Raw genomic sequence first — 23,748 nt, forward strand, 5'->3', positions numbered from 1 at the left:
ACAAGTCCCTCAGCCACTGCCCTTAAAACAATCACTTTATAAGTTTTAACACATACAAGCCATTTTACTCACCAAAAATAACTTAAACTTAACCTTGTGAGTGACAGTTCAAGCACTAGTGGCAAATTTAGCATCAGATCAATGTATCCCACCCAATCTCTTAAACAAAGATCACACTTCCAGGCAGAGGAGTGGTCTGAAATTCAACTGCCTTATTTATGAAGCACAATATTATAGGACATACAAGGTTGATTAACAGAATTCTTATTCCTAATGGAGAAAGGATCTACAACTTTCTTGGATAATTCTGGATGTCTGCATGGCTACGGTGAAATCTTTTGTATTTGTAAGGCTTTTAAGGGTGTACTATGTAACTTTTTTTTGGTATGGTGTGGGGTTTGTCATTTATTTGTTTCCATGGAGATGTTTTTACATTCCCTGGGATGTTCAACAATATGGTATTGAACATCACCCTATCTTGTCATATATTGTTTTACAGTCGCTTGCTTTTATTGCTGAAAAACATGCAACAGTGAGGTAGTTCGCCTCAGATCAGACCTTCCTTGGTGTCATTTTTTTTGTTTTTTCTTTGGAGATAAATTAGTTTAATGCATACTGTGGAATATTCTATGCAGAGTAACAAACTCCGAGGTCAACCACAAAAGCTACAGAGTACACTTTTAAATCTTTATAAATCTTTCTTCTAATTCTTGAGTAATTTTGGAAATTCTTTGTTAATTGTTTGTTTTAGAGCGTTCATATCCCACAGGAAAGATTGAAGTAATTGGAAATACCTTTCAGTTTTCTGTCAATGTGAGCGAGTTTGCACCTGAAGATGTCATCATCATTTCATCCAACAACTTAATTGAAGTCCATGCTGAAAAGGTAAGAGAAAAGTGTTATTTGGATTCATTGGTCAGGCTTCATGTGACATTACAACTATATACAGAGGCTAATTCAGATTCTAGAACATGAACCAAATTTAAAGGTCCAATATTACAAAAACTGACTCTTGTGAACTTGTGAACCATAGAATGTTGTTACCTCATAAAAAACATATCTAGTTGTGTTTTGTTTTATTCACACAAGTTTGAGTAATCCTTTATTATTAGGTTAACTACTTCTCCACAGCTCAAAATGCTCTGTTCCATCTTTTACCTTTTATTCAGCAGAGACTGGAAACTCCAGGGCTGAAATTATACAAATTGTTCAAGTCAATGTGTATGGAATTTAAAAAAACACAGTGGAGCTCTTCCTGTATCTCCACATGGTATCACAAGGTGGAACAGTGATTTCTGTTTGAGAAAAGAATTTACTTTAAATATTCAGTGCTTGTGTTTTATGTGACATTTGTGAATGAAACAAAACACAAGTCCAGGAATGTTTGTGATGAGAAAACACCATTTTTACACAGACCAGAAAGTAAAGTAATATAGGCCCTTTAAGTCCCAATCACAACAGTTTTTTTTTAAATGTTTCTATAAAATGTGTATTGCTTTGCTTTAGATGGCGGAAGATGGCACTATAACCAACACTTTGTCTCATCGCTGTAAACTTCCAGCAGATGTGGACCCTGTTTCTGTGACCCTAAACCTGGGGAGCAGTGGTGTCCTGACAGTCAAAGCTCAGAGGGCACAAATGACTGACGAATGAATAAAATGAGCTGTAACTGATGTAAAAATGTAAAACCTGTCTCCTCCTTTAATTGTGATTTGGGGTCTAGTCTACAGGTCTATACAGCCTTTTCCTTCAGTCCTGATACCCAGTAACGTTGGCCGTTAGCGCCCTTTAGTGGCTGAATAATGCTACAACATCCAAACAACGCTTACAACTTAATTCTGGAATAAAGTTTGCACCATAGACTTTTAGTTTACTGACAGTAGGCTATATAACAATGTATCTGTGCTTGTTTTAAGATTTAAAAAAAAATATCACAATCTCTTTAACACCGCAATATAAGTCTAATCCACTATGGCTACTAACTATTTCCAGTATAAAGGGGTTGTTATATACAATTCGGAATATTGTTGGTATTTTTTCTGTTTGTACTGAAAACCAAAAAGCTACGACGGAGTATAAGGATCAGATAAAAAAAATAAATAAATTGCTGGCGCTATGAGAATAAAGTCGTAACATTTCGACATTAAAGTCGTAATATTATGAGAATAAAGTGGAAGTCAGAAAAAGTCGTAATTTTACGAGAATAAAGTCATATTTTTACGAGAATAAAGTCGTAAATTTACGAGAATAAAGTAGTAATTTTATGAGAATAAAGTCGTAGCCAAAATAAAGTCGTAATATTATGAGAATATAGGCTGCTCGGAAAGTATGAAGAGTGGAGAATGGAGAATTTGGAGCATTTTGTAAAGGAGAAGAATCCGTGTATCATTCGTTCATTCGACTGAACAAGGACTGAATCAGAACTAAATCAGGTCCGGAACCAAACCAGAAAGACTAGGATTGAGACCGGGACCAGACCAGGACTGAGGCCGGGGCCAGACCAGGACTGAAAATGGTTTAGTCCTAGTTTAGTCCTGGTTTAAGTCACAGAAATGGGACTTTAAAATGCGATGCGGGACTATTGCGCTGCATAAAGACTGAACCAGGACTGAACCAGGACTGAATCGGGACTAAACCGTTTTCAGTCCTGGTCTGGTCCCGGTCTCAATCCTGGTCTCAGTTCTTGGCTGATCCCGGTCTAAGTCCTGGTCTCAGTCCCGGTCTGGTCTCGGACCTCGTTTAGTCCTGGTTTAGTCCTGGTTTAGTCCTGGTTCAGTCCTGGTTCAGTCCTGGTTCAGTCCGAAGGCGCAAATAATGAAGAAAATTGTTGTTCCTTTTCATATTTTCTTTTTTTTAAGTTTCTTCTTCTGCCTCATTTTTCACTTTGACTTTATTCTCATAATATTACGACTTTATTTTAACTTCGACTTTATTCTCGTAAAATTACGACTTTATTCCTGTAAAATTATGACTTTATTCTCGTAACATTACGACTTTTTCTGGCTTCGACTTTATTCTCATAATATTACGACTTTAATGTCAAAATGTTACGACTTTATTCTCGTAGCGCCAGCATGTTTTTTTTTTTTTTATGTGACCCTTATACTCCGTCGTAAAAAACAGGTGTGGGATTTAAAAAAAAAAAACAGAACAAAAAAAAATAATAAAAAATATTGACGGGAAACAAACGGAAATGACGACAGTGTTGCTAAGGAACTTCGAAGTTTACGGAAGTCTCCATCGCCGTCTCATAGTAGAGTACATTTGAGGTATATTTGATATTGACTAAAATTCGTCTGTTTAAAATGTCGACACCAGCAACACGATGCTAATGTTCGTTAGCTTCAATTTACAAGAAAATGGCCCAAGTTCCTTCTCCTGGATCCATCATTGTGGCGGACTGGCATCAGTGTAAAGATAGCAAAGAGTATTTCAATAAGATCCTACACAAGAAAAGGAGAAGACAATTTGGTATGGCAAGTGATGTTTAAATTGCAATGTTCTAAATTAACAGAGAAAGTTCAAAGTTTGAGTTTTATCTGATATTTGTTAAGGCTTATTGGAGTCCCCCATGATGTCCCCTCTCGCAGCTGTAGACACGGTTCAATACAAAATCTTTCTTTCTGGAAAGAGTGGAGTTGGAAAAACCTCTGCTGTGGCACGTTTGGCTGGTGTAAATATTCCCAATATACACTATGAAACCATAGGTAAGGCTGTAGACAACATATTTGATAGGTTTCAAGACAAAAATAAAATGATCTAGCCTTGTGTATTGTTTAGGTATTGAGACCACAATAGTGTACTGGCCAGTTAAAATCAAAGAAAGTGGAAGGGTGCTATTTTTCCGCCTTCAGTTATGGGACTGTGGAGAGAACGCGCTGAAAAGATTTGACCATATGCTTCCTGTGAGCGCAATAACTATTATAATATGACCCAAACACATTGCAGCTAGCATTATTACATGTGTTTTTCTTTCAGTTTTGTAAAGAGCAGATAGATGCAGTTCTCCTTCTCTTCTCTTTCACCGATCGGATATCATTTGAAGACCTCCCAAATCAAATATCCAAGTGGATGGGACCGTCACCAGACAGGGTTGTCAAGTTGGTGGTTGGCACAAAGTATCCTTTTGATATTCTCATTATTCAGTGTGGTGTTTTGGCCCTGCTTTGAATATCTTGTCAAGTGCATGTTAAATAGGTTGAATGTTCAAATACTTTTTGACAACAATTAGTCAGATTTTAACAGATTATTGGGAGTTATTTCTGATTGTCAATCAGCCAGGGTTGTGAACTATGGCCTAAGAGCCAATCTCAAGTCTAGAGTTTAAACTTTGAATTGGTAGAAGAAAAAAATTATGGCAAATTCTGCATTGTTTGTTTTGTAAATTGTGTTTTTAAAGGTTAAAAGGGTGGAGAAGAGTTTTCTTTTATTACTACAATTGACCAAAGTATTTGCAAAATCCTAAAGCCACCAACTACCCCCAAAGTAATTCTCATGTCCTAACTTTATTTGCTTACCCACTTTGTGGACACATATTCCTTCACCTTTGCTCCAGATTTGACCTGTTCATGCACTGTGATGTGGCAGAGAGAGACGTGAGGGCCTTCCGGTCAACCTGGGGGCTGCCAGTGCTGCATGTGGGGGGAGAGGTCAGTGACGGTCTGGGTGATGTGGCTCAGCTACTCAACTGTCTGTGTGAAAACCTGTGGTATCAAGACTGCCTCAGAGCTGGAGCAGAAAGGGACCAACCACACACACAGACTTTCCTTTGACTTTTGGGTCCACTGGTCTCTGCATTATGGACTAAAGGAGCATTGTTTAAGTTTTCTGGTGAGATTTGGCCATCTGTTTGTCTCCATGAAGATGTTATTGCTTCACCTGAATGTTCCACTGTATTGCATTAAACATCCATTATTATATACTGTACTAACAACAATGACTGTCAAATAAATAATACATTTATTCTGTAAAAAGAGACATGCATCATTATTACCTATAACAGTCAGTGTTAGGAGTGAAGCATAATTCCTTGTGTTTAAGTGATAGAAACAACAGTGCCTTCATAAACCTTTGAACCTGTGTTTAAATCAAGTGAATTAAAAATGATCCTTAAAACAAATATTTAAAAAAAAAAAAAAAAAAAAAAAAAAAAAAAAAAATCACTTTTTTGAAGATAATGCCTTCATCCACGTCTCCTTGGCTGACCTGAAAATACACCAGAGAATTTATTGGCTTGTTAAAACATTCCACATTTTAGAAACTATATTTAAGTGCATATGACAGGTTTTCATGTTTTTCTATTATTACTACTCTATTACTTGGTTTGGTGGGAGAGTATATGTGGTAAATATTATAGTTTTATATCAGTTAAAAGTGACATTATGTTAGCATTATGGTTCCTAGGTAAAGGTTATGAAATTATCTCTCCATATGTGACATCTGCTGCCTCTGTCCAATGATAAAACTAGAAAATCTAGGCAAGATTTCATTCAAGATTTATCAGTAGGTCATATGCATTTTATATTATGTCAGCTTTTACCTTGTGTCAGTAACTAGTATTAAAGCAGTAGCTTCTCCCATTGGCCTCTTGGACAGATGAAGCAGGAAAGAGTTTGCAGGGAGACCCAGGAACTCAGCCTTTAGGGCCTCACAGCGAATGTGTGACGGGAACTCTGCATGATCCAGAACTTTGAACTGCTCATCTCTAAACATGGCAGAGAAGGCACATAGACCAATAGTTTAATGTATTTTTTAACTTAGATTGTGTAGTATTCATTAGGCTGCATTTCTAGAATGTCTATAGCTGTTCAGTGGTGTAATTTGTGGTTTAATTGTCAGATTGCAGATTTTACACTTAAACACAACCTATTGTGGTTGGTGTATGTGAGAACCTTTTCAAGGAAATGATGAGGATGTCACTGAGGAGATGGAGGTAGATATTTGTGAATGACATTCTTGAGTGAGCAGAGCTTGCCAGTTTCAGCTGCTTCACTGGACCTTTGTGCACCAGGAAACGCCCACTTATGACCAGAGGAATGGACTGAAAAGGAATATAAAAAAGGTAAATTTTAATGCACATGTCAAAATAGAAATTTGTATTTAGAGTTTGTTCTTTACCTTAACTTTGCCAAAATCAAGCAGCATTTCCAAACAGACAAGTTCTTCAATTTGTTTCATTTTTTGAACTCTATTGTCACACTCTTGCACTACCTGGTTGACAACCACAACATAATTAGTACTACATCATTTAAAAGGCTCATCATACTTACTTTACTTTTGATGTACCTCATGAATGGCTTGAATGGCCTTTTCAAGGTTTGTGAATGAGTCAGATTCTGGTTTAGTCAATTTCAAAATAGTCTGAAATTTAAAGAGAAAGAGTGATATTGTAAGATTAAGTTTATTTTCATTCATATCAGACCACTCTAAAAAAAAATCTAAAACAGGGTAGACTTAAAATCGGGTAGGAACCAGAGGCGACTTCATTTAAAAATTATGTTAATACTGCAATCATTAGGTTGCATGTCTATCCATTTACCGTCCATTCAGAAACACACAATATAAAAGACACTAAAACTGCATGACAAAAATCTTACCAATGAAACAAATTTCTCATGTCTATCTTCTATTAATATACTCACCTCCAGAATAAGTTTAATCCGAGTAATTCTCTGAAATGGCAAAACCAGGAAAGACTTCAAGCTTTGCCTTTGACAAACTGGATTCTTCTCAAGTTTGGAGAGTGCATTCTGGAAATCTTTGTTTTTTTGCCTTTGGATACAGAAAGACATGTTTTATACCATTTCATCGAATTGCTGAAGTGCATGAATGAGTGGCTTACAGTAGTTGCCTGATGAGAGCCTCCTGGTATGACATATTGGTCACATAAGGGACATAGAGACGGCGAAATGCAGGGCAGTGTCTAAGCACGACCTCACCAGCCTGAGAACCAATCAGAATACACTCTCCCAGTCGAAGCTCCAATTCTGTGAGAAATCTTGAAAACAAAACATATCAAAGCAAATTACTTGATCTTATGCTTTTTTATATATATGTAAAAGAATCAGAATATGTTTTAATGCCAGTCAGTGAGCACAATTTACCAACTGAGAACTTGATTTGGTGGTAGAACAATGAATAATAGTGAATATGAGCCACGATAAATGAATTACAAGAATATATTAAAAATGTACAGTACTGGCAGGACAATAGTACAAAAAATTTTGTTCAACTAGATTAATTATGGTTCAGTAAATTGTTTGAAATAACAGGTGTTATAAAGACAGGAGCAAGCAAGAAGGTGAAGGACTCTAGAAAAGATGTGTTAAGAATAAACACAATCAGGAGGAGAGTAGCACGTGATGGTGCTTTGAAAATAAATGTCACAAAACTGATCGGAATAGTTAGAATTAACAAGAGGAGGAGGATGCAGAGTTTTTCTAGACAGAATACTTGGAGGTAGAACTGTTTGGGCATTCTATTGTTGTGTCCTCAGTCAAGCTTCTGTCGGTTTACCTCAGGGCTAAAGTTGCTTACCACCAACAGTATGTGGAGTGAATGAATAATGCATGAAAAAGTCCTATATTGGACTACTGCACCATTATAAGAGATGGAGAATTACTTTAGGGACTACTGCTAGAGAATGCATGAAATTTTAAAGCAACATCGAGCATGTAGAAAATGCTATATAAAGACATAGCATAAATATAAGCTTATAGTGGCTATTGACTGGAAGACTTAAACATTGGACTTACTTCTCACTGGCCACCATCACGTGCTGAATATTGGAGAACAGGATGTGATGCTCCATCTGAGTCAGTGTCTGTTTCAAGGCTTTAGAGGCATAAAAATGGTTTACTGCAATTTCCAAACTCCTCATGTAAGATGCTTCGGAGCAGATCAACTCAAATGATGTCTGAAAGAAAAACATATTTATCCATAAATGCATTAGTTATAGCTTATACTGTACAGGGCAAGTTCAAGTAATGGGTGAAAACACTAATATTTCTTTGAGGGACCGACAGAATTAAGATTTAGCCTACTTATAATTGTAGTGTCTTTAGGCAAGACACTACAACCAGTTGAATGTGATGTACAAGAGAGAGATTGGTGGAGGTCAACGGTGCAAATTGGCAGTCTAGCTACACCAGGGCAGCTGTGACTACCTTATCATCTTAGCACCATCATTCCAGGAATAGAATAACGCAATGGGATCAACTGGTGTTTAAAAATAGCTCTTTTTAAACTTTACTGAACTTTATTACAGTAAAACTATACCTCATGTAGTCTTATCTCTCTTGGACTTAAGCTTCGGAGTACACCAGAGCCCTTCACCTCCTCCAGGTCCTGCCAGAGGGTACTGGGTGTCACTTTGATGGGGGTGGGAGGTGTGGAGCAGATGGGACCACTAGGAGAAGGACTGTGGCTGCACTGAGGGGAGCCACTCTGAGGCTTGTAGAACTTGAATTGAGTCTGTAAACCCTCGACATACTGGGGGAACAGCTCAGACACGGAGGACTTTTTCAGTCTTTGGATGTCATCACGCACACTCTGAAGGCAGTAGTCCTGGTACAGAGGTACTGAGACAATGTGTGAAAAAATCTCATCAGAATGTTTATAATATTAATGCTTTTGCAAGATGTCTTGATTGAATTCAAATAATATATTAAAAAGGAAATAAAACGAGGACAGAATAAAATGTTCACTTAAATGGAGCACTATAACCTTTGGAGAGGTTACTGCTTCTGCCTGGAATGTTCTGCAATATGGCATTAAACTTGTCACATCACATTCATAAATATAAGAGTGCTCTCACATTGAGAATGCATGTTTTACAAGGCATTTGTTAAACATCAAAAACATCTGTCATTGAATAAATGCAAGATGGATGAGATAACCATGCTGTTGAACATTCAAAGCACCAGCATAATGTCTCCATGAAGACAAGCGAGTGTTGAACCCAATTTTTTTTTTTTTTACAATATTTGCTAAAATACGAAAGGCACTTACAATTATGAAGGAACTTTGACTGAAACCTCGCACTTTGTACTTCATCATTTGACTCTGACCTACAATAAATAGAATAGCATGAATTTAAATATACACAAAATGCATAAAAGCCACTACTGTCATACTTCTCATCATCAATTTCGTCTGAGTCTGATGGGTCAAAGAGCATCTTTCCCACAGCTGAGAAAATCTTTTCAAAATCCAATGTCCTTGTTAAGGCCATTGATTTCAGGGATGACGAAGGCTCCGTGGACGAGCTACAAAAACAAACATGCAAAAGCATGTGATATGACCATATGTGACCATAAATCCATGTATACTTATTCAAAATATAAAGTTCAATATCAAAGCTAAATAACTAATTTTAAAATTCTACATATTTTATCAGCTAGCAACTCCAGGCAAATGGTGTAATCATTTTTTTGGTAACTTGGTTTGGTTTTATGAACTAAAATAGAGGAATACTGTTTGAGTTGGATGGCACAGGTAAAAAGCAACAACACTTACACTGTGCAATCAATATAATTTTAAAATATATATGAGGAATCCATTCATGTTACTTTTAGCTTACTTTTCATACCTGTCATCTGGCTTGCTTGAGTCAGGCTCTGCTTTGAGGTCTTCTTTTTCACTCTTAGAGTAAAACTGTTCAGGAAACTTCATAGTAGGTAACTGTGACATTAATCCATTTCCTGGCAGATTGTTTTTAAGTTGAGAGCACATATTTGAGATGAGTTGAGTCCCTAAACCGTAGCGGTCTTTCTCACTTCTGTCTGACTCAGCCATATCCTGATGGGAGCTAGAAGACTGGACAAAGAGCTCAGGATTAAATAAACTCAATCAGGTGTGTCTTAGCAGATCCTGCCCACTCAGAGGTCAAGGTTCAAACTAACTTGTTTACAATGATATAAGGTCTGTCGTGGATTATAATAGTATATTGTAAAGGGGGAAAAAAAGAACTTTAATTGGTTGGTCTACTGTCAACAATTTGATAAATTTGATACATGTATTGGAAAGCAATATATGTACATATATATGTACATGTACATGTACATACATATATGTGACATAGTGCAGCTTTAAAATATCAGAGATGCATTAAGAAAAGCTCTCTTAGGCACAAATACAAAATGTACAAATACTATTACCATTTTATTTGCAATTTTAAAATTTCATACAAGATAAAAGTAAATAATTCAATTTGCCTGAACATTTTTGACTCATAAAGCCATAAAATCCTGGACAAAGACAGAAAACATGAGATGGCCTTAATCTAACAGAACTACACAAATGAAATATAATGATTTGACACAATGTAAATTTAACATAGACTGATACTAAATGTGGCAAAAATGGAAAATAATATATTGACAAAATCTGATATTTTATGCAATTTCCCATTCTATACTAGTAATCCCATATATCATATCTGAACACTCATTTGGTATCTCAGTGCCATTCAGGGAAAAAAAAATATACTTTTCATTATCCTTTACAAAAATCTGTAAACGCAAGGCTAATTTAAACCACTAAATGTTTCACTTTTTGAAATTAGTCCAAATGCCCATTGACTGAATAATACTCTGAGAGGGAGCGTATGAGTAAAAATCTGTTCTTTTCTCTATACAGAAAAACAAGAAAATGTAATGTCAAGTCATCCATTGGGCATTTATACACTCAAAAAAATAAAATAAAATCTAAAAACAATAAAAGTGAGCGGCCACCCACAACATCTGCATGCAAACATACCTCACAACTCAAAGTCCAGATAAAAGTTTATTTCCACACGATTTTATAAGAAATGTTTCCCTGTTTGATGAGCTCCCAGCAGAGACCCAGAGTACAGATTACAGTTCACAGTACGCAGTCTAGACCAGAGGTGGAAAAAATGTTTTGATAAATTTTTATTATTTGTTTTTTCATTTGTGTGTTATTTAGTCATCTATTTTTTGTTAACTTGATTAATCTCACTTAATTAAATATTGTGAGTTCTCTGGTTAAATGCCATTTGAGGTATAGCCCTGTATTTTTAAAATGCATGTATTAGCCTACCTCATATTATTCAAGCCAAACTGTAATTGACAATTCATTACTATTAGCAAATTTGTACTTTTTAGAGCAATGATAATGTAAACCAGTCTCCAACAAATACCTGATCAATACGTTTAGAATGCCATTGCAATTAATCTTCAATAATCATAAAAAACATAAAATATTCAAAATAAAAATAACAACAAAAATATCTGAAAGAATAAAAACAATTATGTTCAGACTTAGCATTTTCCCCCCAAATATGCATAGACCACAGGTTGTAAATTTGCAGTGAATACGGCAAGCTGTTTTGATACACTGCCCCGACTTAAATAATATCCAACATAGTACTTTAACTTCTAAATGGGTAGTTTGGCCATGCATAATAAAGTAAACATTTTTTGTGACTCTTATCTGTCCACCTCTGGTATAAACCTGCTGATTTAGGTGGGCACAATGATGCTTCGGGCCAGTAAAGCGAAGAGGGCTCTCTCTACCTCTCCATTGGCCCTCTCCAACGCCTCTGCTGCCTCCTGGGCTGAAAAACCCGCCGCCTGGATCCTCTGAATGTGCTCTATGGGGAAACGTCCCACTATGGTTTGTGGCGTTACACTTTGAGATGAAAGACGGGCTAAAATGGAAGCTAGGGGGTCTTCTTGAGGAGAGGCTACGGTAGGATCTGAAACAATGGGATTTTGCTCATTTTCCAAGTTTAAAGGGCTAACAGTTTGTAGGTTGTTATTGCTAGCAGCCCTTTCTTCCCCAGCTTTTCCATCTTGACCCTTACTATGATCTTCCCTAAAGTCATCACTTATGATTTCTTGACCAACATCAGATAAAGGAACATTGCTTAAATCTGTTATATCTTGTACACTTTGTACACTTGACTCTTCCTCGTGGCATTGCTGTATTTTCTGTTCTTCTAAACTTTCTCCCATCTCCTCTTCTACATTGCCCTCATTGCTTGATAACTCAACACAATCAGATAGTCCCTCATCTGATACAGCAGTGGTAGTAGTAGTAATAGTAGAAATATTAGTAGTGGTATGATGGTCAACTTTGGCATCAGTTGTTTGAGAAATGGCAGTACTAGATGATTCAGGTTGGCATGTTTCGGGATTGTCCGGTACAGGAGGGTTTGGGGGTGGAGAAGTCGAGGCGCTACGGTTTTCACTTGACTTATTTGACACAATCAGCTCGTGTAGCTCCTTCAAAGCTGCGGCCAATGATGGGATACTATCGGTGCGAGTGCGATGCTCTGGTTCAGGCACACTCCCTTCACTGACAGAAGGGGGCGCCATTTCTACAGAGTCAGGCTGGTGTGGTGCATCTGCACTTAGAGTCTCCTGCTCCATTGGCTGCACAGGAGACAAATCAAGCTCTGGATTTGTAGTGCTTTTTACATCATCAATTGATACCTGATCTGCTACCAATCCTTCTTCCACCTCTGTAGACATGGGAGATGTGGGGAGGGCATCTGTAGTATTTGGACTAGCTGTAGGGGAACTGGAGTCAATCTGATGGGACAGTGGGGCAGTATGGCTCTGAGATGGTCCAGGTTGGTCTAAATCCTGGTTTTGACCTGTTGATAAGGTTGACTCTACAGGGACCATAGATGATGATCCAGGAGTTGGACTTGGGGTTTTCTCTGGATAAGTGGACGACATTTGGTTTAACGTTTTGGGTAATGAGACTGGAGTTGGGAGCTGGGGTGAGGTAGTTTGTCCATCTGCAGTGTCTATGAGAAGATAGAAATCAATTAGACTGCTAGAATAAGTTGTTATCCATCTGATTTAGGGCTGGGCAATATGACGATAAAAATAAAATTTTTATCCGATTCCTGTGACAATGTAAAAATTCGAATTGTAATTGTAATTTCTGTTTAATACAGCTGTATATTGACACTTTTCACCACTCACTCCATCTATTGGTTAGTGAGAACTTTCTGAAGAAGAAAATTACTTCATCACTTCACTTGATTAAATTTTTTACCTCTTCAAGTCATGATTAAAATTAAAATTGAAATCTGGCTCCAAGAAAATTTGATTATTAATTATTTGGCATATTGCCCACCCCTAATCTAATTTAAAAAACATTTATTTAATATTAATGCCCATAGTTATGAAATCAATTCAATCAAAATAGTGCTATATCAATGTATTGCCCCTGAACCTGTTAGCTTTATACTGACTGGCCTTTATGAGCTTTAAAAGGTTTTTGTTTTGCATTGTGCAGCTGTCATCTTCAGAAGGGCATTTTTTGGTGTTATGTTACACATTGAGCTACTATCACTTAATAGCACACATGTATATGCAAGTTATATTAAAGGTAGATGGGGAACAGATACAATTTTTAAAAATGCAAGTTTTTGTTGTAATGGAGCAGGTTCAAGGGCCTGGTCACAAGTAGTAGAAATGTTCAGATTCAAAATTTATGGATATTTAAGACTCCACATTTGAGAGTATGATTTAATATTTTAGTATCGGAAAAGCACAAATTGTTACCTAAATAGATGCAGCTGCAATAAACATTCAGGTTTAAATAGTATAATAAATAGTATAACTACAGTTTAAAATGTATGTTTTTTTTGTTCCAAGTGCTGGTTACCATGCCTACTCACCCATAGAGCTAAAACATGGCTATTTTGTTTCAGGGGCAATATAAATCAAGTAAGATCTATCTAAACTACTGAGCAAACAGAAAGTAAAACTACAAACATCAAACATCAATAATTGAAACAGCAGCAAAATAAACTGAAAATGAAAGAAATAAACAGCAATGGCCTTAGCACTGGTCGTATGTTGGTTGTTTTTTGCAGTACCTTGTTGGTAGGGCCCTCTCCTGCTGCCTCCAGTGCATCAGTGCTGTCCTGCTCAGGTTAGGCACACACCACACACATCATGCAAAGGACGAGAGAGTTAGCGGTCACACGGCATGCAACACTGTCAGCCTTTTCACACACTGAGGTGAAAAGAGTCAGCCTCAACAACTGACAGAAATATATGGAAGTACATGGAAATTATTTATTGTCAATTACTAAGCTGAATATCAATGCTAGAACGGTGTATTTAAGTAATGTTTGACTATGGCAGATGTAAAGGTGCACTATAACTTTTCAGTTGAATTGTGCCCCCTCATTTCTGTGGAGTTGTTTTTTGCTTCACAAGAAATGTTACATAATATGGCATTAAACTTACAGGCCATGTAGCAGGTCAGATCTGTGGAGATGTGACCCCACTCACAAGTTATTTGAGGCATTTTTTAACAACAAAAAACAATAGTGATTTAATAAATGCAACCTAGATGGTTTATTCCCATACTGTGGAACATTCAAACCAATAACATCTCCACAAAGACAAGTGGCCGTGAACCTCCCCACTAGAAAAGTTACATAGTGCACACTGAATACAAAACAAAAAAATTAAATTATTCTGAACCATTAAAATGTCATACTTGTATGTAATTTATAAAGCATCACTGCTATGTAATGTATAATTTTTATTTTAATTGTTCTAAGTCGATACACTGAACAGTGATAATTCAAATATTGTATATACTATAAGCTCATGGGCAAAGAACAATTTACTACACTTTTATTGGTGTGCAGAGGGATGAAATCATGGAACTACCGTCACTAACACAACTACTAACTCAGAGCCCCTATCCAATAGAAATTAATTACTTCTAAATATACATTTTTACACACTATGATGCCCCATCTTTACATTTTCTACAGAAACCATGATGTGCATAAATAAAACAGAGTAAAAAGCTTCATGCAGATGTCATTATAACTAAACTGAAAAAGCAGAGGGAAAAGTAGCTAAAGTTCAGAATAGCTCCTCACCGCTCTCCTGTATGGACCGCTGCAGCGCCTCGGCCAGTTCCCGGTCTGCAATCTCCTCTGGACGGGCCTCCTCTCGACCCTCTGCTCCGTACGCCAGACGGGCACACTCCGGCAATTCAGCCTCCGCCAGGAACCGAGTCTCTGTGCCGGTGGTGCCTATTAGAAGCACATTCTTTTTCAAGTCAATGGAACACTGTAAAAACAAAAAAGGGAAAAACAAACCTCAACATTTCAAAGTATATATCTTTAGTTACTTTATACTTAACAAGGGACTATGGGATACCTGATGTCTCTTGAGCATGTCCAAACCCAGAAGCATATCCATTGGCTGATCCTCCAGAATGGAGAAAGAACAAGGCAAAAAGTCTCCCTCAATCTGGACCTGAGCTAAACAGGTGCCAAAATATATAATTAGTAACACTATGTCAATGCAATTGGGGTGTTAACTCCATGACTATGGTGCTAACATAGACTGTATAGCGAAATGGACTAAGTGTAATGTCGCTCATAGTGTTCAGCTCCAATGAACCTTGCGATGCTAGCGGTTACAAGGGTGAATTTGTAGCCCCGCTCCATATTAGGAATAGGATTTTTTTTGACAGAACAAATAGCAAAATAAAAACACCAAGATAATATCGAGCAGATTAATACAAACATTTTAAGACAAAAATGACAAGGCTGAACGCAGCAGTTACAGAGAGAGTGTTGACAATATTCCAATGTAAAGTCAATAACCCATGATCAGAAGGAGCCAGAAGTGCCTCACTGGCTCCTGGCAAACTTTCTATTTGGAATGCGGTGGTGTGTTAGCTATGTCGATTTATATACACAGTCTATGGGTGGTAAATGACACATTCAAATAGGACCTATAATTAATTACTACAAACACATCAAAACATCCAGGAATATCAACAATACATGATAGGCTGGATTATGTCTTATTTTCTTAGTAACTTAGACAAAAAAGAAATCATCTGTAAAAGCAGACAGCTGCACACCTGCTGGGGCTGGTAGAGGCTGTACACTGGATTCACTTAGGAATCTTTACAGATAGTGTACGTCAGTTTGTGAACGCCTAGGTCTCAGAGGTATGCTTTGCCACTGAGTGGAAGAAATTTAATACTATGTTCAGGACATAATATTTAAAAGAGAATTACAACTTGGTAATTCCAGTTTAATGAATTATTCAACCACCAAAGTTAAATTTACCCAGATGGACCCTGCCGATGATTTTCTGGGTACCCACTCCTTTGGCGATGCCAGCCCAGCGCCGGTCCACCAGCCGCATGATGTTACAGCGCTCGGCGCAGGCTTGGCTCATGATGGTCATCTGAGCTCCTGCAGTCAAAGACAGTGATTAAATTACTGAATACAACATGCATTTGAGCTACTGCGGAAGCAGCATTAATTTTATTACCTGAGTCAACAAAGGCTTTTACCGGATGTCCATTGACTTTACAGTTGATGTAAAGCATTACTACTTGACCAAAACTTTCTGGAGCCTCCTCCATTGCAATTGTCATATTTTCTTCTACATTGTTCTGTCTGATATGAAAAACACAAATATTTATGTACACAAAACAAAAGAAAAAACATAACAGGTTATTTTTATGGCACTGATGACTAAAAAACATACCTAATGTCCTCCTCAATTTTAGCCTGAGCTTCTAAATCAAATGGATCTGCTGTGAGAAGTCTGATTCGTTCTTGTTCTCTTCTGGCTCTATCCTGCTGTTGCTCCAAATATACCTTTGTAAATCTTTCTGAAAAAAACAAAAAACAAAAACAAAACATTTCATGATAACAAAGGCCAACTGAGTTTAAAAACAGAGCTTTGTCAGTCATAGCATGACAGAGATTGAATGATGGAGGAGTGGTTAAAAGTGTCTAGATTATGCAAGTATGCATAACCCTCACCTAGATCTCCACTGAGCAGAGCCTCTGCAAGTGGAGGGTTCCTCTCTTTGAGCAGGGACAGCTCGTGTGGACTGGCTAACAGCATCTGCTGGAGTAAGGCAGGGTCGTCCAGCCCCTGAGAAGAGGAGCCGCGGAAGGCCATGGGTGTGGAAGGCTGTGCACTGCGCTGTGGCTGTTGTGGAGGCCTCACAGGCGCATTACGCTGGCTATTTGAGCCCGAGGTGCCCGGGACGGTGATGGAGCGGAAGTCAATGTGGGGCAAACCTACAGGCACAAACAGCATGTTAGGGTATATACTGTAGGAAAATATGTTGGGGTCAGTATGGCACAGAAATACTAATACTATATCATAACCTACTCTGATTCACCAACTCAATTCCTTGATTGTGTCACTAAGAGCTAGAGTGTCACATGTCTATGACTAAGGCTAATCTCATTTACCAAATCTAGCAGGCTTCACAGTAGTATATTCTTAGCATTAGGTGAAGCCCAGTTTTTCTAGTGGTAAAGTATCAGCATCCTGTTGAAGTAATATCAGATGTTACCTAATGAAAATTACACAAGAGCCAAATGAAATATTTTTGAAGATGAATGATTCCCTTTTATGTATAATTTATCTTTATTCAGAGGTGTAAGGTCTGCTTCCTTGAATATTAAGAAGCATGTAATATTAACCTAAAGACTGCATTATACCTGGAAAGGCTGGTTGCGTGGGTGGCGGTCGTCGCTCAGCTTGTCTGAGCTCCACCACATCTCCATCCTTTACTCCATAGTTCCCCAAGGCACGGGTGGGGTCTTTTAATTGCTGTTCTACATAGACTATCTGAAAATATGTAATTGTATATTTTAATAGCAAGATTACACATAACATACAAGGCACATAGTTTGTGACAACAAAAGCAGCAGTTTTGCAATATAGCTCTAAATATTTATGTATTTGTTTTTCTAGTTTTATTTTACAAAAAGAAAGCGAAAGCTCAGTCTGATTCTGTGAAAAGTTAATTCTGTCTAACAAAATGAAGTGTAATAATAAAGTATCATAATAATTATAAACCATAATTTTGATAAGACTCAGATGTACTCTCATTGCACACAACTGTCACTGCTGCATCCAGTTTTAAATCGATCAAAACAACCCGATTCATGCTAGCAGGAGCTAAAAGGCTAGATTAGCTTTGTTAGCTCTGTGGCTGCTCCTCACCTGGATCTCTGCCGCTGGGATGCCCGACTCTATTTCACAAAGTGCCACGAAGTCTCTGAGCTCCAGCTCAGGGGACACGTCAAGGGAAAAGATGGTCTCGGGACGGTCCCTGGGCGCACAGAAGACGGTGACCAGCATCGCTTTGACGGGACAGACTCACCGGACAAACCCGCTGCAACAGAGACCTTCTATGATACAAAGGAAACTCTGAATAATATGCAGATTATATCCAATTTATGAGTTTATTCTGTTAAAAAAAAGGTACAGTCCCAACGTCAGGGTTAGCGTTGCACTTACTGGACTCAAGTAAATAGAGAGTTTCTGGTTTAAACAACAAGCAAAACAACATCGGTATCGGTTTCACTCGTAGAGTCGATTTACGGCATGTCGTGAGAGATTCTTCTTTGTGGCTGACGCTAATGTATCTGAGTTGATAGCGCCGCCAACAGTAATTTAAAGGAACCTATAACTTTTCTGGTGGAGACCATGGGTCTAACAACTACAGGTGGAGACGGGTGCAACTATTTTTCTCTGTGGAGATGGCACTGCTTTGCCTGGAATATCTCTCAGTATGACATTAAACCTCCGTTTTTTCCATTTATTCTATTTCATTTCTGTTTATTGCCTCAAAATCTGCAAACAGACAGGGGGTGAAGCATTTTATAAATCTAAAACATATTATATAATATTTATTTATTTATTTATTTATTTAAGAAGAGATTATGGCAGACATTAAGCATTCTTGACAAAAGAAAAATCCATATTTTTAGATTTTACTGGACACTACAGTTTTTGACTTCATCTACGGATATATTACATATTTCATCATAAATGATACTTTTAGTGGAGCTCAAATACAATTTTGGTTAGAAAATTCAATTTTTTCCATCCTTCTTAACAGAGAAGCAAATAACTAAAATGTATACATTGGAAATTCAAATGTGTTGTTTATTTTTGTTCTAATGTTGTAAAACAATTCACATTTAGATCTGTTAATCAGTTAATCACTGAAAATGTGGTAGCTGAGAGTGAGACTGAACTGTTGTAAGTGCATTTTAATATGACAGTATTCCTGATTCGTGAGTTTATCTGATGACTATAAAATTTGAGTCTCTGTATAACTACATAAATTGTGAATACATAAATCTAAACTGAATACTAGGGTGTATACATTTTTCTGGGTTTTTTGGAAAGTGATTTCAATTTTGATTTATAAGATGTGTGTAAAATTCCCCAGTCATCCAGGTAGAATCCAGGGCAAAGGAGAAATAAAATTTGTCAACTGGACAAAAGTTTATTTTGCAGGAGGTGGCGCTAAAATAGAATGTCCTACCCAAACGTTAATTAACATCATGTTAACTACTTAATAATAATAAGATTTGTCTGACAATTTGAGGTTGGATGAGTAGCACCGATGCTCTGTTACTGCTGTTTGCTTAGTGCAGGTGTGGCTTCAATGAGTAAAGGTGCTGAGTTTGTAATACCAGCATTTTGAAAGGCTGAATGTGTATTGAATGTATATTTCCACAGCTTTTTATTTAGTTGTTTTTTTTAATTGCAAACACTTGCTGTGTGCAGACCCCTGGGTGGTTGCTTTTCCAATCCCATTGTTGGATTTGTTTTTGTGTTTTATGTTGAAAATAAAGTAGCATTGGCAACATTCTGGCATTTTGTAAAAGACAGAGATCACAATATTAGAAACATTTACATTTGGATCTAATTGTGTTGTCTATATTTTTTTTTAGTTTTTTTTTTTTTTTTTAGGAATTATTCATATCAACTCATAGACAGCTCATTGTGTGTTTTGCAATGTCCCTTCATTCATGCAAGTTACTTTTTACTTGGCACGAGTTTGGTGGTTTGAGTGAGACTGAGTTGATTGAGGAAAATGTATGTGATGCTGGGTACATTATTTGTGTTGAATGTTTGTGATGTTATAAATAAACGGAAATGAATCATCATTTGAGTGCTGAAATTGATAGCACCTTTATCTACAGAGAAAGTGTTTCCTGTACTAGTGTATGATGAATATTTTTTCATGATTAATTAAGAATGAAAAAAAGAAATTTTTGCATTGTTTGACTTCATGAATCAATTAATGATTTGTCTTACATGCCCTTGACACCCTAGTATTCAGTTTACATAAATGCCAATAATATAATTTTTCTTTAATGAGAAATATGACAGTAAATAGTTGTGTGTTGGTTTAGTGATGGAAATGATTTTCACTTTTCCAAAGAAGTACCTCCACCTTGTCTGACTAATATCTACACTCCGATTAAATAAACAACCATGAATATATCTACTTCCCATTCTAAGTCTAGTGACTGACAGGCCTGGTGCTGTTAACATTGATATATTAGAAATTAAAAAATTTAATTATTACAAAATTTTGATGTAATAAGGATATGCTGTACAAATGCTACAAATTTCAATAAATAACTGGTCCTCTTCCTTTGACGTTACTGCCATCATTATGTTTAATGCATTATTACTTAATGACTTATGAATTACATCCCACATATTATAAGTCAAGCACCACTGGCTAAGTACGAATACCATGTCATTACTTTATACAGATGATACATAAGAACGAGAGTGGGGGTGGGGACACCAGAGGGTGGGGGTGGGGACACCTGCAAGTGCTATTGTTTCCCTTTATTGAATTACTTTGAATCACTTTGTGAAAGAATTGTGCTCTACAAATAAACTTGCTGTAAAAATACGGATACAATGCCCACGTACATTAACAGTGTGGTGGGGCACATATGGGCGCCTCCGCTGACAGTGCCAGAGCAGAACAAATATTGACTTTGCCCCATGGATTCTGACTGTGAAGCGCCTATCATATCTGTCATCTCTTGCTCCACTTGAGTCAATAGTGTTATGTTGTGTTTTAAAACTGTCCTGTCTTTCTTTAGCTCAAAGAGGGGGACTAATGTTTCTTAGTCTAGCATTTTAGTGCACACCATTGCTCAGAAAATGCTTTGTTTTGGCTTTGAATTATATTAATGAAAATTTGTGCTTGAGGCAATGCTAATTTAACAATATAGCCACAGTTTTTATCAATCTGGATTCTCATGGCACCCAGTGTTTAGCCAAGTATTATAAAAGATCACGTTCTCATCTAATTCATTTGATACAGTGGCACTTCAACAGGATGCTGACATAATGTGTAATATAATATACCATGGGTTTTATTCTTGATCAAATGTTCTCAGTATTGTCAGATCATGTCAGGTCACTATGCATCCGTCAAGTACATTTATGATTAAAATCAAAATATACAGTACATTTTTAAAGCAGAGCATCTTATATCCACTAGTGTAACTATAAATCTGAAAGATTTATGCCCAGATCTGAGTTAAATTTGCACAAGGGAGATGTTTGCCTGGAGGGCAGTGTGTCAGAGTGTTGAAATTACAATGCTTGTATTGTGACTCAAATCTACTGAACCACCCCAAACTAAACTCACAATTAACAGTCATAGAGAAAAGAATTACACTTTGGTAAAATGTATTGCTCACCATCTGCATGTGTTTAAAATGTTGCCCTCAAAACCCATCCAACGATAAGTATCATTGATTTATGTGACATTTTAAAAATCAATTCTATGACATTATTTGTAAAGGAAAAATGTATCTTTTAACAACAGGAGCGTCAATGGCCCTGCTTATTTTTCAGGTGATTACCACTGACACAGAGTTGGTTGGCTGCTGGGAAAAAGAAATGATGATGCTGCTGCTGTTATAAAACTAGTTTGATATCCAAGATGAAGAACATGGTCTAGCTTTTTTTTCTTCTTTTTTTTTTTTTTTTTACACTTTTCTGTAAAAGAAAGACAAAGACAAAGAGAACAACTGGTTAAAAACTATTAGGTCCCCCAGCGGAAGAGGGCTGAGACTGGTCAAGTCAAGTCATGTTGCGTAAACTAACATAATCTCCTTCCTAAAATTTGCATCCTCAGCTAAAACCTTGTGTCACTGGTATTTAATAAAGTTAGATTAATTTATTGTGAACACAATGCAACCATGAGTATAGAACACATTTGCATATGTTCAGTTGACACGTGAGCTAATACATATCAAACAGACCAAACTACCCCCAGATCTGGATCCCTGACAAACTGCTGGCACGGTCAAACACACAGGTGCACCAGTAAAAGGAAACGTAGATCAGGTGTAGATTGTGAATGGGCCAGTTTTTTCACCTGTGACTGCTCTTGTGTGCCCCAGTTGGTAGGTGTAAAGTGCCAACCGTTTTTAATGAATGAAAAAATACCTACCTATTACGTAGATGGGCAGGGAAAATCACCACTAGACCAGCGTGGTGAAAATCTTCTCAAATGGATCACAACAGTTTCCTCAGTGCTGTATCTGCACAAAAAGAAACAAAACAACCTTTTAGGAATTCTGTATTTCCTTTATACACACACACACACACACACACATATATATATATATATATATATATATATATATATATATATATATATATATATATATATATATATATATATATATATATATATATATATATATATATAGTCTCCATAATTTCTTTAGTCTAACGCCAGTGTTAACAATACATTAGTTAATACAAAAGTCCATCATGAGGAAAGAAAACCAAAATGATCCAAAATGTAACTGTTACGATTCCAATAAGGAAGTAATTGAATGATTCCTCAGTATCTTGTGAACAGTTATGGACTGTTGACAAAGTATCTTTGCATCAACTTTCCCAATAGCATCTCACATGAATCTTCCTGTCAGTTTCTCAGGTTTGCAATGATGAGTTCTCTGAGTCACAAAGTGAAGCATCCACTAAACGAAAAGAACACAGAAGGCTCTTAATATTTACTGAAGATGCTTTTAAGGGGTTGTCTGTTTATCAAGTGAACTGCACCATCATCGCTCACAAGTTTGATCTATAGAAACTTTGTGTTCTCAACTTCTCTGTTCCCTTCTTTAAGTTTACGGTCTTTCAGTCATGACAAAGCCACTAAAGAGCAAAGACAAGATACTATATGCAAATTTTTTGGTTTAGTTAAGAACGCAAATAAAAAAACCTCAAAATATAAATAAAAACATTTTAATTGATGCTCACAGCAGGTAGTTAATGATATAAATATAAATTAAAGCTTACTGTCTTTGATTGCAAGGGAGTTTGTACAATTGTATAGCTTAATTTGCATGCAACAAAGGCACGAAACAGCCCTACAGCACCTTTCTATAGTTTTTTATCAAATATGTTATATAGTTTGTGTCTAAATTGATCTATGGGTAGCCTATTTGCTATTTGGTTAATTTCAACAATTTTGCAGAAGATTATGGTTCAAGACCTTACTTACCTTTGTATGAGAATCAGGGGAGTTTTCCTTTTTTGTTCTTACAGCAATATTCACGTTTGATATTCCACTCTGATGTTGCCGTTTTGAATTTATTTATTTATTTAAAAAATAAAAAATAAATTAAGTGATGTATGCATAACATTCTGCCAATCAAACTTTGTTATATGTCCCACAAAAGCCACTTACATGCTGCTGAGTCAAACTGCCTGTCCAAGGAGGGAGGTTTTAACTGCAACACCATCATGCCTGATGTGCATAAGTAAACACTAGAGCCCTATAAATACAAATTGCAGTGGATGGATGGTGCTGAAATTCCTTTACCCAGCCACAGTGCTGCTGCTGCTGCCTTGAACACACCTCCAACAGGTGCTTTCACTTGGAGATCAGTTTGCA

At 36.8% G+C, this 23,748-nt stretch overlaps 4 protein-coding genes across 5 annotated transcripts; 2 read left to right on the forward strand and 2 right to left on the reverse strand.

Moving 5' to 3' along the window:
* The first annotated feature begins 236 nt into the window (after positions 1–236).
* Positions 237–1,653, forward strand: LOC110168744 (heat shock protein beta-7-like). The gene is made up of 3 exons (XM_020934232.2): positions 237–328; positions 752–885; positions 1,507–1,653. The coding sequence occupies exons 1-3, from the start codon at positions 274–276 to the stop codon at positions 1,651–1,653; spliced, it is 336 nt and encodes a 111-aa protein (XP_020789891.1). The 5' UTR covers positions 237–273.
* A 1,565-nt stretch (positions 1,654–3,218) lies between these two features.
* On the forward strand, positions 3,219–4,938 carry cplane2 (ciliogenesis and planar polarity effector 2). Its single transcript, XM_055160674.1, has 5 exons — positions 3,219–3,471; positions 3,555–3,707; positions 3,781–3,905; positions 3,979–4,118; positions 4,556–4,938. The coding sequence occupies exons 1-5, from the start codon at positions 3,360–3,362 to the stop codon at positions 4,770–4,772; spliced, it is 747 nt and encodes a 248-aa protein (XP_055016649.1). The 5' UTR covers positions 3,219–3,359; the 3' UTR covers positions 4,773–4,938.
* Positions 4,939–5,071: 133 nt separating this feature from the next.
* On the reverse strand, positions 5,072–9,990 carry si:ch73-15b2.5 (rho guanine nucleotide exchange factor 19). Its single transcript, XM_055160615.1, has 12 exons — positions 9,590–9,990; positions 9,135–9,266; positions 9,010–9,068; positions 8,278–8,579; positions 7,755–7,915; positions 6,842–6,997; positions 6,642–6,771; positions 6,286–6,360; positions 6,118–6,210; positions 5,892–6,040; positions 5,540–5,704; positions 5,072–5,205 (listed from the first exon to the last, which is right to left on the reverse strand). The coding sequence occupies exons 1-12, from the start codon at positions 9,793–9,795 to the stop codon at positions 5,160–5,162; spliced, it is 1,674 nt and encodes a 557-aa protein (XP_055016590.1). The 5' UTR covers positions 9,796–9,990; the 3' UTR covers positions 5,072–5,159.
* Positions 9,991–10,133: 143 nt separating this feature from the next.
* Positions 10,134–18,420, reverse strand: ddi2 (DNA-damage inducible protein 2). Of its 2 annotated transcripts, none has more exons than XM_020934031.2 (11): positions 18,303–18,420; positions 18,006–18,177; positions 17,498–17,627; positions 16,805–17,068; positions 16,524–16,650; positions 16,305–16,432; positions 16,097–16,225; positions 15,171–15,274; positions 14,888–15,080; positions 13,862–13,909; positions 10,134–12,778 (listed from the first exon to the last, which is right to left on the reverse strand). In XM_020934031.2, exons 2-10 carry the CDS (start codon positions 18,141–18,143, stop codon positions 13,899–13,901), a joined length of 1,224 nt encoding a protein of 407 aa, XP_020789690.1. In that variant the 5' UTR covers positions 18,144–18,177; positions 18,303–18,420; the 3' UTR covers positions 10,134–12,778; positions 13,862–13,898. The 2 variants fall into 2 exon arrangements, with proteins under 2 accessions (XP_020789690.1, XP_020789689.1); XM_020934030.2 differs by having other exon boundaries at positions 18,006–18,193; positions 18,303–18,399.
* Positions 18,421–23,748: the final 5,328 nt, after the last annotated feature.

Source organism: Boleophthalmus pectinirostris, unplaced genomic scaffold, assembly GCF_026225935.1.
Source record: "Boleophthalmus pectinirostris isolate CB_2022bp ecotype Guang Dong unplaced genomic scaffold, ASM2622593v1 HiC_scaffold_3, whole genome shotgun sequence".
NCBI classification, from domain to species: Eukaryota; Metazoa; Chordata; class Actinopteri; order Gobiiformes; family Gobiidae; genus Boleophthalmus; species Boleophthalmus pectinirostris.

Excerpts from the sequence above, each read along its gene's own strand:
- LOC110168744 (XM_020934232.2), top strand. The coding sequence starts at position 274 with ATGGAGAAAGGATCTACAACTTTCTTGGATAATTCTGGATGTCTGCAT. Across the intron at positions 329-751 it reads TGGATGTCTGCATGGCTACG|AGCGTTCATATCCCACAGGA; the intron begins GTGAAATCTTTT and ends TGTTTGTTTTAG. Across the intron at positions 886-1,506 it reads TTGAAGTCCATGCTGAAAAG|ATGGCGGAAGATGGCACTAT; the intron begins GTAAGAGAAAAG and ends GCTTTGCTTTAG.
- ddi2 (XM_020934031.2), bottom strand. The coding sequence starts at position 18,143 with ATGCTGGTCACCGTCTTCTGTGCGCCCAGGGACCGTCCCGAGACCATC. Across the intron at positions 16,651-16,804 it reads TCTGCTCAGTGGAGATCTAG|AAAGATTTACAAAGGTATAT; the intron begins GTGAGGGTTATG and ends TGTTTTTTTCAG. Across the intron at positions 16,433-16,523 it reads AAAATTGAGGAGGACATTAG|ACAGAACAATGTAGAAGAAA; the intron begins GTATGTTTTTTA and ends TTTTCATATCAG.
- si:ch73-15b2.5 (XM_055160615.1), bottom strand. The coding sequence starts at position 9,795 with ATGGCTGAGTCAGACAGAAGTGAGAAAGACCGCTACGGTTTAGGGACT. Across the intron at positions 9,069-9,134 it reads GACGAAATTGATGATGAGAA|GTCAGAGTCAAATGATGAAG; the intron begins GTATGACAGTAG and ends TATTTATTGTAG. Across the intron at positions 6,361-6,641 it reads GGATTAAACTTATTCTGGAG|ACTATTTTGAAATTGACTAA; the intron begins GTGAGTATATTA and ends TTTAAATTTCAG.
- cplane2 (XM_055160674.1), top strand. The coding sequence starts at position 3,360 with ATGGCCCAAGTTCCTTCTCCTGGATCCATCATTGTGGCGGACTGGCAT. Across the intron at positions 3,472-3,554 it reads GAAAAGGAGAAGACAATTTG|GCTTATTGGAGTCCCCCATG; the intron begins GTATGGCAAGTG and ends ATATTTGTTAAG. Across the intron at positions 3,708-3,780 it reads TATACACTATGAAACCATAG|GTATTGAGACCACAATAGTG; the intron begins GTAAGGCTGTAG and ends TGTATTGTTTAG.